The 16,807-nt window shown below is 33.5% G+C and overlaps 1 protein-coding gene across 1 annotated transcript; it reads right to left on the reverse strand.

Moving 5' to 3' along the window:
• Positions 1–2,950: 2,950 nt before the first annotated feature.
• Positions 2,951–12,532, reverse strand: LOC132068731 (cytochrome P450 97B2, chloroplastic). The gene is made up of 14 exons (XM_059462414.1): positions 12,272–12,532; positions 10,920–11,100; positions 10,213–10,320; positions 9,421–9,505; positions 7,512–7,750; positions 7,077–7,250; positions 5,832–5,879; positions 5,627–5,686; positions 5,328–5,414; positions 4,944–5,032; positions 4,137–4,228; positions 3,772–3,833; positions 3,490–3,639; positions 2,951–3,394 (listed from the first exon to the last, which is right to left on the reverse strand). The coding sequence occupies exons 1-14, from the start codon at positions 12,406–12,408 to the stop codon at positions 3,173–3,175; spliced, it is 1,734 nt and encodes a 577-aa protein (XP_059318397.1). The 5' UTR covers positions 12,409–12,532; the 3' UTR covers positions 2,951–3,172.
• Between the last annotated feature and the right edge of the window lie 4,275 nt (positions 12,533–16,807).

Here is a 16,807-nt window from a genome sequence, read left to right on the forward strand (position 1 = left end):
ATATATATATATATTATATATATATATATATATATTCCAAATTGATTAAAAGCCATTTTTTAATTTTTTTTTAATATATATTTTTCAAAAAACTTAGTGGAAGGTTATTTTAGTCAACTTTATATATCGAGAAAATTCACTTTATTTTAAAAAATTGAAACAATGAAATTGACATTTACGGATACATTATCGAATTTTTACGTTGAAATCTATTGCGTATCATCATCTTATAGTAAATAAAAGCTTGAAAATTTCACGCTAATTTCAAAAAACAAATTGAATGTGATAAAAGGAATTTTTTTAAAAACGATGAGCAACCGCCTTATGGCGGTTTGTGTGCATAGATCTCGGAAAAATACCCAAAATCAAAAAAAAATCGCATAAATCAATAGTCCCAACGACCATTGCATGACGACTTTGGACTAGTTTTTCTCCCTATGTTTTTTAGAATTATATTTATATTTAAAATAAAGTTATGTCTTGACTTTACAACTAGTTTTTTTTTTCGTTTATTAAAAAACGAAATAAGATTTTTTTTTATTTCGTGAATATATAAATGTTTTTATAAATGAAACACAAAAATATATATATATTCATCCTATTTCATTGGTACATGAATGAAATATATATATATATATATATATATATATATATATATATATATATGTATGTATGTATGTATTCCTATTTCATTTTTATATAAACGAAATGAAAATAAAATTATTTTCCTATTTCGTTTTTTAATACACGAAATGCAAAATATATATATATAATTTCCTATTTCGTTTTTTTATTCACTAAATACAAAAAGAAAAAAAAACCTATTTCGTTCATTAGATTACGAAATGCAAAAAAAAATAAAAAACAAATCAATTTCCTTCATTAAAAAAACCTATTTCGTTCATTATATATATATATATATATATTCCAATTTCCTTTTTATATGAACGAAATTAGAAAAAAATTTATCCTATTTCGTTTTTTAATACACGAAATGCAAAAACAAAACAAAAAAATTATAATTTCCTATTTCTTTTTTTATTCACGAAATAAAATAAAAAAAACATCTATTTTGGATTGTGTCATGATATGTAAAAAAAAATCATTTTTTTCACGAAATTAAAAAAAAAAAGAAAAAAGAAGCTATTTCGTGGATTGTTCCACGAAATGAAAAAAAAATTAAAGCTATTTCGTGGAACAATCCACGAAATAGCAAAAAAAAAAAAAACTTAAGTTTGACTATGAACAAGATCGAGGGTATTTCGTTGAATGATCAACGAAATACCCATTTGGTATTGAACCATTTTGGTCTAATTCCGTAAAAATATGCCAACAAGCTCCGACTCCCCACGTTTGAGTGCACTTAGAGAAATATATATATATATATATATATATATATGTATTGCGGCTTCAAGGTCGAATTTGTGTGCCTGATATTGGGAATTTGAGGAAATTGATACTTGAGGAAGCGCATAATTCGTATTATTCTATTCATTCTGGAGTTACAAAGATGTACCAGGACTTTGTCACAATCCAAAAATTTTCTAAGTCGTAATGGCACCTACACCAAATCCAATTGGCGAACCATTCACAATGTTAACGGATTTCTATCATTATAATGCATAAAGTAAGCATTCAAATAGTTACAAATCATAAAGGTGTGTCAAAATACTTTGTCAAACTATACTCTTTTACCCCGAGGAACTGATGTCACGAGTCATGAGCTACTAAGAATATAGAATACAACTCAACTTCTACATGCACAACAATTGAAAAGATATAAACACAAAAACAAAGACTCTAAGCTATCGCGAACAAACTAGTCTAAGCCTGAATGATCTCGATTCTCTCACAAATGCAATATAATTAATTCTTTGCATAAAAAGGTCTAAAGTGTAAATACGAGTACAAAAATCAATGCGTATTTAGCAAGTATCATCGACCGACGCCAACAAGATAGTGGATAGGATTGATCTTAGAAATACTTGCATTGCCGACCATTCACCATAATAAATTAACAATAATAAAGTAAATCGAATCGAATAATGCTATGACAACGTACAAAATCAGCTTGTAAAGAAATTATGCACAAATTCAACTAAACAACACATATGTAAGGATGCACAATGAGCACATATAGAAGATATGTACAGATTCAATCAATTCAATAAAAATCACTAGTCCCAACGCGTTGCATACACCTGGACGAGCTGGGAGTTACAGGGCTAGCAATCCATGGGGGACAACCGCGTTATTCATACATCGCATGAACGAACACCACGTGTTGCACGAACAATTTCCATCACGCATTTATTGTTATATATAACTTTTACCCCATCGTGAGGGGCATGACTATGATGTATGCTGAGTATTGCATACTCAGGCGTCATCTCATGATGTTAGATTTAGGAGTTGGTCTGGAGTAGGAAGGTCCATGTCCGAGTTAGGATCCTACATCTTCATAGGTGAGTCAGTTTTGAAATCGTGGACACATGTTGTAATTCCATTCTTTTGCATAGTGAGGGTAAACTCTGTAACTTTATGTATTCATTTATTGAATTATAGAGGCTCTGTACATAGACTTGTTTTGGATTGTGGTTACTCATTTGGCTCCATGAATGACACCTTTATCGTTTTGCTTAGACTTATAAGACACGTGGGATTTGAACTTAATGTTATTTATTTTGGTTTAACCATTTAATATCGGTGCTAGGTAATTGATACGTGAGTACAAAGTGGGTAATCACTATACTAAAACGGGCTCGCTCGGTGCAAGTTGGCATGAATAGAGTGTCGTGCCATGTCTCATCCCATTTTGGGTCGTGACAGGTGCCCGTCACGGTCAAATCCTAGGTCTGTCTCTGAGGTCAGCGCACTTCATGCTGTTTATGAGTTGCCATTCTGTTGGCTTCTCTTCTATTTTATTTATGCATGAAAAAGAGCAAAAGACTTTTGGCACAAAATTTTCATTCAGTTCATTCAAAATGGATTTAAGCATATGAGTGGAAGGTGGCATCTAATTAGCTGCAAGCTGTTCCCTCCTACAATCATTATACAAGAAAACAGAACTCTTGGATGATTCCCTTCGCTGCTGTTATGGATTCTCTTCCTCATAGAATATACCAGAATTGTTGATTGTGATAGGATATTACTATCCATAAGCTGGAGATCTTCAAACATTTGATCTCTTATTCAATTTGCACCACAAGCCAGTTTTCGTGTGAATAGTTGCCCCCGTCACGAGTTCTACATCCTCGGGAGACCCTTTCAGTTCCACATCAAACTTTTGCAGCAACATTGCCAATGCTATGGTTGACTCCATAAGTGCAAACTGGTCACCAACACATTTTCTTGGTCCCCCACCAAAAGGCAAGAAAGCAAAATCTGATATAATCTGATTACAAAGACGATAAACGCATTGGTGAAAAAAACAAAAAGAAAAACTGGAAATGAATTTGCTATAAAACAGTGGAGAAACAGAATTGACACCTCATTTGGGTATAATGCTCCAGGACTTCTAGATGGATCAAAACCTGCCCACCCTTCAATGCCTTGACTTTCCTTTTGTACTAGGAACCTCTCAGGTTCAAATTCATTAGGTTTGTCCCAGAAATATGGTGATCTATGAAGATTATATACCTGCTTGGATGTGCTAGTGTCAATTGGATTCATCTAGATATTGCCAACCAAGACTCAACAAGACATGAGAGACACAAGAACTGAATACTTGGAGAAAACTAACAAAGTAATAGTAAGGAAATGAGAACTGACAGATAGGAAAACATCAGTGCCAGCTGGAATTTCATATCCATCCTTGTCACCATTATAGCCTCCTGAAGAGTAACATAAAGTCTCAGCATTGATAACACTAGGGTGGATAAACACAATGATTATACCCTATTCACAGGGTTTTGACCCTTGATAAAGAAGAAATTAAAAGAGTGCAAAAAGTATGCCAAAGAAACTGCCTGCTTGCAAATGGAAGGAGAGCTACGGGCCACAGACACAGCTGTGCTAGAGGGCGTGTAAATGCCAATAGCAATTAGCATAAGAATATAGGGAAATATGTACAAGACTAGTTGAGCCAAGTTACCAAAACTAGGAGTAGATAATCAAATCAGCAATAGGAATCTTACCTGGTAGTTTATCTGATTTAAGGGAACGTCTAATAAGCAATGGAGGTTGCGGATACAAGCGCAAAGATTCCACAACAATAAGTCGCAAATATCTGATACCATGAAAACATGCATTACAGATCATGCAAAAAAAATCCTGTAATTTTCTGCAACTAATAGAGGTAATCTCTAAAAACTTTATCTTATTGCTAACAGTAAATATATCCAGGACTGGCTGCAGCAGTCCGTATTTTCAATTCAACTGTATATCAAGCCTTTGTTTGCCATTCCATGATTTTCCTAATTACTTCATTCCACGTGATTTTACCTTCCTCTTCCTCTATTTTCCAGGTTAATGAATGTTCAATTGGACAGCCATGTCTTCCTCGTATGGTCTAACCATCTTAATTCTATTTAGTCTCTACAATCAATGTTTTAACTGTAAGCCAGATATTCTTCATTCCTAACCTTATTCTGTTGAGATTATGCATCATCCATTGTGACATTCTTACTTAAGCTATTACTAAGTTTACGAGAGTAGCATTAATCAACGAATTGCATATTGGTCCTATTGCCTCATTTAACACCAATAGAAATTGTTTGTAACTTTATCATCTCAAGATAAACACCAAAAACACTTCCACTAGATATCATATGCTACTTCAACTCAAGAAAATAGCTAATCTTAAAACCAAGAAAAGAGTAAGCATATCCACCTATGTTTATGCCCACTGATGGGAAGTACATAAGTTTACATTTTGAGAGCAAATGCCACAAGAAGTGATTGCTCCTTTTACAAGAACCAGTACTGTGAGTTCGATAACTTACTCTAAGTTTTTAAGAGACTCATAGGTTGTCCTTCCCTGACCAAGCACTGCATCAATTTCTGACTGCACTTTCTTCATTTTTACTGGATGCTTCAGGATAATTTATCAAAGTGACATTAACCACAATGCTCATGATCCACTTTGAAGGAACTTGAGGTAAAACAAATCAACTTAAGGAGATTCATTCAAACTGAAGCAAAAAAGGTGAAAAGTGGCAAATAAGGGAACGGACAACTACATTTTAGGAAAGGGACTTGAAAATTCCATATGCAAACTTGTATATTTGAAACTCATTTACAGCCTTTAGTGTGACAAATTCTTATTTATGTATAACATTTTTGCAACGGTATAAAAGATAATTATTTTGGGTTGTAATGAGCCATACTTGTGCTAGGAGGAAAACAGCCCATGTAAGAACAGCAGCAGTTGTTTCATGTCCAGCAATCAGCATCGTCATCAAGTCATCTCTTAGCTGTCCAAAGAAATTAGTGACAGGGTTGAGATTGATATGTGCAATAAACTACTTACACACTATGAATTTTGGTCCACAAAAAATATCCCACGAATACCCTCGTGCATTTCCACTATGTTATACATAAAACTTACATAAAATTGGTGATTGTGACAATTTTCTATCACTTTATGATGGAAAAACTTTACAGATCAAGGAGCATGATATTTTACCTGACGATCATCAACATCAGCGCCTCTCATATCAACTAAAAACCGCAAAAGACTTGCATCCTGCAAACTTTAAAAGTTACAATGCCAAGACTCATTCGTCTGGATTTTGCAATGCTCTTTAAAATTGTACACACTTTGTATAACAGCCAAAAAGAAGAGGAAAAAATAATTAAAAGCAGAAGAAGAAGAAATATAAGCAAAAAACCTTAATATTTAAGTAGTCCCTTTGCTGTAGCTTCTCAACATCTGCTTCCTGCAAAAAATTGTAACAAGGATTAAGCTAAGGTACAGTATAACCCTGTAACTTTATAAACATCTGCAAAGGTCCTCTATTTGATTTTTTTTTTTTTTTTTACCTAAGGTTATTCACATTTCACATCTATAACTACACAGAACAGAAAGCTATTCCATGCTTTGCGATAATTCCACTGCTGTTGCATTCTATGAAAAACTAAGGTTTTTCACCTCACAAACAAATTAAGAAAGAAAATGTCTGACAAACTAAACATCCCAGTCAGCCAATTTCGTTGTTATATATATGTGCCTGCTAGCTGGTTGATGGGTTGGTTATTTTAAGTTACATTAGTTAGTCATGTGAGTTGTTCAGTTTTCCTTTCTCCTTCCTAATCATGAACCACTCTTGACTAAAATATAATAGTAGTGCTAAACAATTTTCATTATTCTATAGAATAATGAGTATTTTTTAATATCGCCTAAATTCTTCTTAAAATATGTTCATCTTTTTGTACTTGTTCACTTATGGCTAGAAGGGGGCAGGGGGTGAATATGTCTGCTGTTTGGAAAATTTAAACCAATAATAAAATAGCATAATTATTCTGCTAACAATCAATCAATTAACTAATCCTTAATCCAAATATAGGTGGGTCAGTTATATGAATTCTCTGTATCCATACCGCTCTATTCAGGTCCACTTCATTCCAATACTACATATTATGTTTTTAAGGTTAATCAAGGCCTTGAAAACTAGAGATTCTCCAAAAACCACATTTATCCATACAAGCGCATGCGATTCTCTAAGCAAAATTAAAAGACTCTTGACAAACAGCAACAGCATAATAACACAATGTTGCTATGCACCCAAAGATATGCCTGGTTATTTTACTTCCGGAATTTATTTTAACAATGCAAGCGTTATTGGCTTATCATATACGTATGACCCTAAAGAATACAGATCATCAAACAGGCCTGGATTAGCATGAAAATACCAAACCATACTAATATATGGAAGTATAATCTGATAAGTGTAACAACCAATTTTTTTTCCATTATGGTGCCTGTTGTCAACTAGAGTGGAACAAAACCAACTATCAACCATAAGGCAATAAATAGTATAGATAAATGCAAAAGGAATTTCTATTACTGAACTGATAAAGAGTATACGGAATGTGAAATTCTAAATGCTAGATAATAGCACTATCCATCCTCTCACCTGCCTGGTCTCTTTTGCATTTTGTATAAGTCCATCAAGGCAGTCATTGATGACCTTTAGATCCTTTTGGAACTTTCGCTGCCGGGGAACTAACCATCTTGCCAGAGGGATATTCCAATAGGGGATGTAGAAAGTAGAACGATGCTCAGCTTCAAAAAGTGTACCATACACTGCCTGCAAATTTCATGAAAAGAGCCATCAGTTTTTGATTGGGTGGAAGAAGGTGAGAGAAAACAGAAGAATATCTGCAGTGTGGAAATGCAAAAGTTGAAATTGTTTGTCAGCTGTTAGAAAAGCAAATGTGCGTCGTTTACTCCAGAACTATAAGTTTAGAGAAAAACAAAGAATGTTAATAATATGCTTAACGATTCAGCATATTGAGAAAGTAAAGGTAGTATTTCATGAAATCAAGGAATATAGTTGCATGGTCTGGACCTTAATAACTGGAGACTCTGTAGTGATGGAACCAAAGTCATAATTGAAAACACCAAGCCCAATAATATCTAGTGCTAAATTTGAGAATTCTGCCTCCAGATCCAATTCAATTGTTTTCCCTCCTCCTGACTCTTCTTGTTCAACAAGCTTATCAAATTTCAACATTGTTCTATCAGCACAGTCAGTAAATAGTTTAGCCATAGCTTCTAGGTATGATGAGTGGAATCCAGGAGCAATAACTGTCAATCACAGGAGAGCTAGTTAAAATATTTGAAGTGCACATATGTCAGTACGTGAATCCACACGCTTGTATGTATACATCTACATAATAATAAGTACAAAGGGAAAAAATAAAAATGTATGCACAAATGACTCGTAATCACAGAGGTGGCTCCAGAATTTTAATTTGATGGATTCAACCTTCAAGATTATGGGTTCAAACTCTAATATTTGATGAATTTTTGTTATTTTTTTACATATCTATCTATGTTCCGTACTTCCAGTAAAAAATGTTGGGTTCAGTTGAACCCATAGGTCTAAAGCTACATCTGCCACTGGATAATAAACGTGATTCTGACTCTTCATAACCCACACAAAGGCATAAGGATCTCAAATGGCTCCTCAACTTTCTCTGTCGTGTGGGATCACAAAAGCTTATTTTTGTCTTAAAGCTTTTACCTTGAAATATTGGGCGACAAAGAGAAAAGTCCCAATTACCAAGATGACCCTTTTTCTCTTTGGCTACACATCATTTTCTAAAACGGATGGGGAACTTGAGTCTCTCTGTATATTTTTGCCTCATTATTTTCTATATGTTATCTTTTTTTTTTTTTTTATGTGCTGAGGTAGGAGGGGGAGTCTAAGTCGGCAGAATGCCACCATCCATGCAAATTGCAATCAATGGAATTGTTTGTTTGTAGAGAACTGAAGCAGAACAGTATCATCTCTATATTTATTAATGGTTGGAGCAGCTTCATCCTTCTCTCTAAGACTTCTATTGGTATTCTCATCTATTAGTCATTTTCCTACATCATTTGACTAGTGATGAATATTATGATGGCACTTCTGTGTTTCTGAAACACTGGAACAAAATGCTGCCTCACTTAGTATCCTAGGGGACAGTTGAAAGCAGTGGTGCCACCCTTGATAACAAAAGGCTATTAGAGTAACTTTGATGTCAGATATCATTCAAGTTCACCGGTCACAAAGGCATTGCACTCTCTTGCATAACCAACTTATCACAGATGGGCACCATTCTAGTTGACCATTCAAAGAACAGGAAAGAGCACGTAATCAAGCGATACGGGAAATCAGTATCCTTAATCATGGAAAAGTTTAGTTAGGGTTAAGAATGGCCATCAAATAAAGTAAGATTCATGTTTATAATGCATCATGTACTGATCATGAAGAAAACAATGAATCACAGTCTACATTGAAGGAATTAGATTCGGGTCACCCATGTGGGTCAACCCGGATCCATATAAATAATAACTATTAAATAAGTATATATTTGTTATATATTTAAATTGAGTTAAAAGGAAAGGACACAACTGTTGGAAAAAGTTCCTGAACAGTTGTACCTATTCAGGAAACATAAAAGAATAGATTCCTAAGAAGAATGAAAGCGATCTTCATTGAATACTTGAACAATCTTTTCTAACATGTACGACTTAGACTATGAACTTTACGGTATAGTTCGTTTATACATGTGATTATACTGTCGACTAGTGAAACAAATATATGGATCTTGGGAGAACTGTGTTTTCTTAGATTGTTGTATTTTCCTTCACATATTGACCACATTAACCAATATATGAGTCAATAATTTCCACCGCAGGATCATTGGCAACCGTTAAGAAGGGAACAAAGTGGGCAGAACCAGGGGCAACCCCATATAACACATGCTTACCTCTTCTCCTCTGTTTCCAAGTATCAAGGTCAGCAGGTATCAGCCCTTTTCCCATGATTGGTTCCAAGATTTCAGCAAGGACCCCCTGGTTAGAAATAAGAAGAGTCGCATTACAACATACAATAAAGGTAAGTTGACTGAATTTCTTGCTATTGTTATTAAACAGAAAATTATGCAACTATAAAAATTAAATTCTATCAGCTAATATAGATATATTAACAAGACTTTCTACCTAACAATTAAAAAGAGAAAAGAAAGGTCATCAGCAAGTTCTTAACAAAAACAAGGCCTGGAATTATAAGTTGATAGAAACTAATGGACAGATATGCAACAAGAAACTGTAAATATGTAATATCAAGGTCCAAATATCATATGTTAACTTGAGTTCTTTCCATACAGTAGATTTCTCCTTCAATGAATAAGGATAACTATTCCAGATGCACCATATAACATAGTAACTAACCTAATGAATGCACCATATAACATATTAACTAACCTAATGAAGAACCAAGGAGCACTACCAGCTGTCTAAAGGTTCCACTGATACTCGACATTTTGCGATATTGAATTGCAAATATAACCAAAGCTAATAAGCAATTTAGATAATTTACTTTTGATAGAGGCAAGTTAAGAACTTAAGATATGAGTATATACAAGTGCAGGCATGACCTTAGATATGTTAAAGAATGCACACAAGAGTTGCAAAGAACAAAAGGGCTAGGAGGTTTTCTGGGGGATGGGAGGAGGAGGAGGGGCTGGAGAGAGAGAGAGAGAGAAGTCATAGTACAATACCTTGTCATACGAAAATGCATTCTCGCGAAGAATATACCTAGCAACAATGGGATCTGATACAACAACAAATGCCTTTGGTCCAAAAGCAAGTTTATAGACTGATCCATACTGTCAGCTCAACCAAAAGAAAGAAGAAAATTATTCACATAGAAAAATAGGTGGACAAACATGCAGAGAAAAGTCGTATGATATTTGTTTCAGATAGCTTTTCCAGGAAAAACCTAACAAGTAAGTTCATCCATTTTCTCGTTATAAATAGATTAAAAGATTAGTCAAATTTGTTATGAATAATTAGTCAACATATCCTAGCAAGCTCTTGGCTGTTTTATATCAATATGTCTAAAGACTAAATACATGTTTGGCGCCTTTGTTCTGAATTACCAATTCATTCTAAAAAAGTTGGTAGCCATCAAAGTAATCCTGTTGGCGCAGACATAAATCACAAATGGACATTATCAGTCTCTTCTCCTCCGTGATATTTCAAGTCTCTATTTTCTCACATTTTCTGCCAAATGATACAAGGGTTTTCTTGCTTAGATAAAAGCTTTACACCAACCCAACACTCGAAAAGGCATCATCCAAAACAATATCCTGTGCCCTCTAACCATTGAGAAACAAATAGAAATAAGAAATAGTACAAAATTAAATCGTGCCTTTTGCTCAAAAGAATACAAGGATAAGAGAGAGCATCATACTAAGGCTATTACCTTTAGGAACCAATCATACAATGAGAAGAAAAGTGGCCGGTCGAAAAGGTCAGATACTGCCCCTTCTGCAATAGGCATTGACCCAATTTTCCCCCCACTCAACAGATTAGTGAGGAAGTTGCTAGCATTATCAAATAAATTCATCTTTGTTTTTGGTTCATCTGTGCTTGTGGACTGGCATCTGCATTTCATAATCCTCAAATTCAACTAATAAACATTGCCAAAAATAATCACTAGATACCTCAAAAGATAAGAGGAAATGTTATTCGAACCAAGATGACTATACTCCAGAAGGAGTAAAAAGGATAGGAAAAAGGTAGAACCGGAACCAGTAACTTTGGTTCAAACCCCGTATTTGTCTAAAAATCCATTGGATATGTATTACTTCCTTCGTCTACTTTTCCGTGCCATTATACTAAAAATAACTATCCACTTTTACTTGTCCAATTTGGAAAACCACGAGAATACCATTTTTTTAATCTATTTAACCCTTATTATTAAGTATATTCATTTCCCAACATTTAGATGACTTATACTAATATTGAGGGGTGATATAGTAAAATTACCATTTATTTATGGCTTCTTAAGAGATGTGTCAAGTCGAACATGGACGGAGGGAGTGATTTAGAAAGTAACTTAAAAAAATTTAATCTAGAACTCATAATCTTCAAATCGTAGCTCTGCCTGTGCTGGTAAGTAGGAAAAAAAAGTGAAGACTATTGCTCATAAAAGTAACAACCGCTAGAAAAATGAATGAAATTCAGTTAGTCACCGTTTTCAATTCATGTAAAACTCATGAAAGTTTCATTCTTCGCTAAAACAATCAACTCTTTTCAATCAAAAAGCACAAGTACAACAAGCATAAATACAAAAAACAAACACTGCCATCATCAGTAATTCAGTACGCATTGTTCTGCAGAAAAACTCACTTTCACCAATTGTCACCCAAATAGGGTAATAGGTAAAAGTTCTACAAAACGAATACACACACTAAGCACGCAGCCTTTGTTACACAGTAAGAGGCAAACCAGTGGTACTCGACACCCAATAACAACATACTCAGTGTAATCCCACAAGTGGGGTTTGAGGAGGGTAGAGTATACGCAGACCTTACCCCTACCTAATAGAGATAGAGAGGTTGTTTCCGATAGACCCTCGGCTCAATTAAAGCGTTTCAAAGCAGTTTGAAAAGGGAATACAAAAACGAAAGCAGTAACAATAACCAAATAATGCAATAAGGAAAGCAGTACATAACATTCAGAAAAATAACATTAACAACGACAAAATAGTACTCGATACCCAGTGACTTAAAATGTAGAATTCATAGGTGAAAGTGAAAGAAAGATACATACCTGACTGAAGATCTTTTTGGAGTGGACCAAAAAGTAGTAGGATGAGAAGAAGGAAAGTGGGAGAGAATTGAGGAACAAGAGTCACTGCGTCGATTCAATACAAGGCAAGTGTTGCTGCTCCCAAACCCAGTTGCCATATTTCTCAACCCAACTATCTGGTGGTGTTTGATGGATAGAAAAGGTTGTGAAACGGACCACAGAAGTGGAGGGAATCAAGAGTATTAGTACTGCTTGAACAACCCCACAATAAACTTGAAACTGCCTCTTGATTTTTTGTTTTTTTTTGTTTTTTCCTTATATAAAAGATATAACAAAAACACGCCTTGACTATCACTTTTTTATGAGTTTTTACATAAAATATTAGATGTGTGAGTTTCCTATCACAATCATTTAGGTAGACAAATGAACAACTGATACTTGAGGTGTGTTTTGATAAATAGTTGGTGATAGTACAAAGAGAAAATTCGCGCAAATCCACAAAAAGTAATAGTTCAAGATGCGTTTTTTACCATTAACTCTTTTTGAAATATAAGTTAGTTTTGTGCATTAGTTTTGTGCATCTTCTTTTTCTTTCTAGTTTTGTACATTACGTTAGGTCTCTTTAACAAGACTATATGCCAATTTAAAAAAGATTTAAGTTATATAATTGATAGTCTAAATATTCTTTTAATAAATTATTAATAAATGTAATTTTAGTCTATAATTTATAATATAACATATTATTTACTACTTTTATCTGGTTTATCAAGAATTTATCTATAATTTTTTTATATGTGACCTGATTGTGTGAATATCTTTACACGTTAATCCATAACTTAAAAAAAGTACTCTTCAAGTATTATAATTTACTATGGATTAATTTGAATTTCAGTGTATACAATTGAAATTAATCATAAATTATTCTTTGTCATAGTGAAATAAGTTTGACTCTTTTACTTTTGCTAAACTAGAAGTGTCAAATTGAACTCTGAATACTATTATTTTAGTGGATTCATAGGTACTAATTCGAATTAAGCTTAGAAGAAAATAAAATCTGAAGTTCTTGATCTGGTCACTTTTACCTTAAAACTGTGAACTGATAAGGAAAGATTCCTAACTGAAACTTGAAATTAGCATTTGATTATATTACTCTTTTGCCTTTCGGTTTCCACATATTGATTTAAAAAATATTATCCAAATGAGCCTATCTTCCACTTAAGGAGGAGCAATTTCATGTTGATAGAGACGCGTAGCGCTCTTTGCCCAACTGTTTGTCTCAAGGGGCAACATATAAAATTACACCGCTTTCCTTTATGACCCTTGTGGTTTGAGGAATTGTCAGAAAGCTCCCATAAGATTTAGAAACAGTCAGACGCATACCTCGTGATGTATCTTTTACAAGTCGTGTGGTAGAAGGTATAAGGTGAGATTAGATTTATTCCATATTTGGTATGAGATATAAATTAAACCTAGTATAAAATTAAACCAACACTTGAGATTAAATTATTCCATTTCCCAAGTGAGATACCAGAATTAGTTATCCTGGGATAATACTATAAATGACCATCTTACCCTTGAATCCTTTTCATTGATTAAACTGTGAAATAAATGAATCGAGAGGTTAAAACTTGTGCTACATATGAGAATTGGATTTGGACACCACTTACAAAATATTTTTAATTTTATGACGTTTTTACAAGAGATCTGAAAAATAACATATAACAGATCGAAAAAGGTCATTTTTTTTCTATTCAAATTGTAAGAGGGTAAGAGATCTCATTTCCTCGTGAAATTAGGTTGTTGAAGTAAAATAATGTCATGTTGCAAAATCATCTTGATCCATGAGAAGTACTATTGTTTACGTGATTGTTTGAACAACTCCAAAAAATTATTATTTCATTCGTTTTAATTTGATTTGGTATGAAGTTTGAGAAATTTAAAAAGACTTTTGAATATTGTAGTCTTAAATTAAATATATGTATAATGTACCAAAATTTTATTTAATCTTGTGATCGTAAACATGCCATGTAAATATTCAGATTAAAGAGTTGTCAAATAAAAAATAAATATTCTTTTTGAACTGACTAAAAAAGCAAAGTTAAACTACAAATTGAAACAAGGGAATAGCTTTTATTAACTGACATTTATGTTCATTCTTTCGACATCTTTCTCTCTTCCATTAATGTGAAAAATAATTTTGGTCATGTTAAATATATTCATATCCAATGGCGTAGTAAGGAATTGTGCTAAGGATATTCAGACTTTGAAAATTGTGAATAGTTCTTTTTTTCTATGAATGAGTGCGATAATTTTTTTTAAATCAAATTATGTAATCTTTAGCTAAATCATAAAAACACTTATAATAGAACAACAAATAAAAATCTCACATTTGATCAGCAAGACAAACAAACATTAAACAACATCTTCGAGATGTTATCACATAATTATTTTATTAACAAAATAAACAAGAGTAGCATTTTCAATAGGAAAATCTCATTTTACAAGTAAAAAGTAGAATTTCAATAGGCGAATAATGCCTCCACTACTTATAAAGTAACAATACAAGTAAAATCAATATTTTCAATAGGAGAATCACACACTTCTAGAAAATATACACTTATCCAAGTTGAAATAAATTGATAGGTTACACAATTAGTACCCTGTCTTAATTTCAAAATTTTCTTTAGGCAAATGCTTATTATTCTCACGAGCATGATAAAATTAAATCAAAGATTGAGGTTCGCGTAAATTGACTCAGACACCAGCATTATAAGGAAATTTAATTAAAAAATTCACTAAGATAAGTATAAAATTAAATAAACAAGAGTCTCAAAAAATAAAATTAAAAAAATTATGTTATCTCTATACGGATATTATCATCATATAATCTAAGTGCTAAAGAGTTTTAAATCGAATTGAATACTATGAAGAGCCAAGATTTCTTATTCAAATACAAAATAGACACGGACCTTTAATTTGGTTTCATTTTAGAGTTCCTTAATGAATTAGGAGATTTACGAACTTGGTTAAAAACTTATGATTTAGCTAAATTTTCAGATTTCGAATGTTTTGATTTTTTTGTATGTTGTCATTTCAATGTCACTATCAAACAAAATACAGTACACAAAATAAAAAAAAGAACAAAGAAATCTAAAGGTACAAAAGATGAAAAGAAAAAGAAATAAATCGAATAGTGTCACGGCCCATTTTAGGATTGCGCGGGCACCTACTATTCTCACCATGGTAAGCGAATCCTTGACCCAAAACAAATCCATAACCAATTAAAGGACGGAATTCACTATCTTTCAAGGCATTCTATAAACAAAGCGGAAGTCAACCAATATGCATGTATAAATAAAATAACAGATGTATTTACAACAGTTTAATAAATACACAGACTCCTTTTCTCATGACCTGGTCTAGATTAGTGCAAGAGAGGCTAGGATTGGAATACTGAATACAACTATAACTCTATAACTCTAAGACTCAGTCTCCATCTCGTAATGAGAATGATGGAGGGCTTCTAGATAGGCACCGTGCATCTTCCTGAAAACTTCAAATCGATCCATAACCTCAAAAACTCTACACCCAAAAAAGGGTGTAGCAAGAGTAGTATCAGTACAACACTAGTACTGGTGAGCATCATAGGCTGACAATGGTTAGAAGAACATATTAGTATTAGAATTCACAAATAAGCATGACAGGTAAAACTAGGTTGATAGTGCACATTATCTACCGCTAGGCTCAACAATAAAGATTCTTATTCTTATCAATTCCTCCCTAGTGATCCGTTTTGCCTAACTTACATTATGCCCCCTTCTAACTCATATAACATACAATAGACAAATTGGTTCAAGTATCACCAATCAACTACCATTACCCTATCCACTCTTAGTATCATGAAGTTATAACGTCATTCTGATATTCAATGTTCACCTACATTTAGGAAGCCAAGATGCACAACTGAGCAAGCGAGTGTCAAACATAAGTAATTCAAAATCATGGCCTATGGTTATAGCAACTAAGCCCAACTGTGCCAAGTCTCAATACATCCATTTCGAATCCTTATATCACAAGTACATCACAAAAGAAGCCGTAGTACAATGTAATGCAATAATGTATGGAATGTGAATGCAATGCATATGCACCGTACATATGTACTCAGATGATGGAACATCACATCTCAGAAGCACAACCCATGGGGGACCCGCGAAGTCCATGTACCTCACGATTCCGGCAACAACCTCCTCAATCGCTACACTCATCCTCGATTCCGGGATAAACATCGGACATCGGTCCTCACGTATCTCTCATCCAACTGACCCCAGCTCATAATAGTGTTTCTTTAAGTATCATTAATGTATCAACAGTATATCATGAAGGATGAGAATGCGTGCAACGTATGAGTTCAATGTCAATAATCAAATCAATGTCAAAAGTACCACGCAGAGGCACACCAACAATATCATGAAAATGCTACACAATAAGCCATAATAGAATCACTATCCTCGTATCAAACGACAACAAGTAGGATACTACAATATCAAGAATGAGATT

Source organism: Lycium ferocissimum, chromosome 8, assembly GCF_029784015.1.
Source record: "Lycium ferocissimum isolate CSIRO_LF1 chromosome 8, AGI_CSIRO_Lferr_CH_V1, whole genome shotgun sequence".
Classification (NCBI taxonomy): Eukaryota; Viridiplantae; Streptophyta; class Magnoliopsida; order Solanales; family Solanaceae; genus Lycium; species Lycium ferocissimum.

Coding starts and splice junctions, on each gene's coding strand:
- LOC132068731 (XM_059462414.1), bottom strand. CDS start 12,408: ATGGCAACTGGGTTTGGGAGCAGCAACACTTGCCTTGTATTGAATCGA. Junction 11,101..12,271: donor CCAAAAAGATCTTCAGTCAG/GTATGTATCTTT, acceptor TATGAAATGCAG/ATGCCAGTCCACAAGCACAG. Junction 3,640..3,771: donor GCACTGATGTTTTCCTATCT/GTCAGTTCTCAT, acceptor ACATCCAAGCAG/GTATATAATCTTCATAGATC.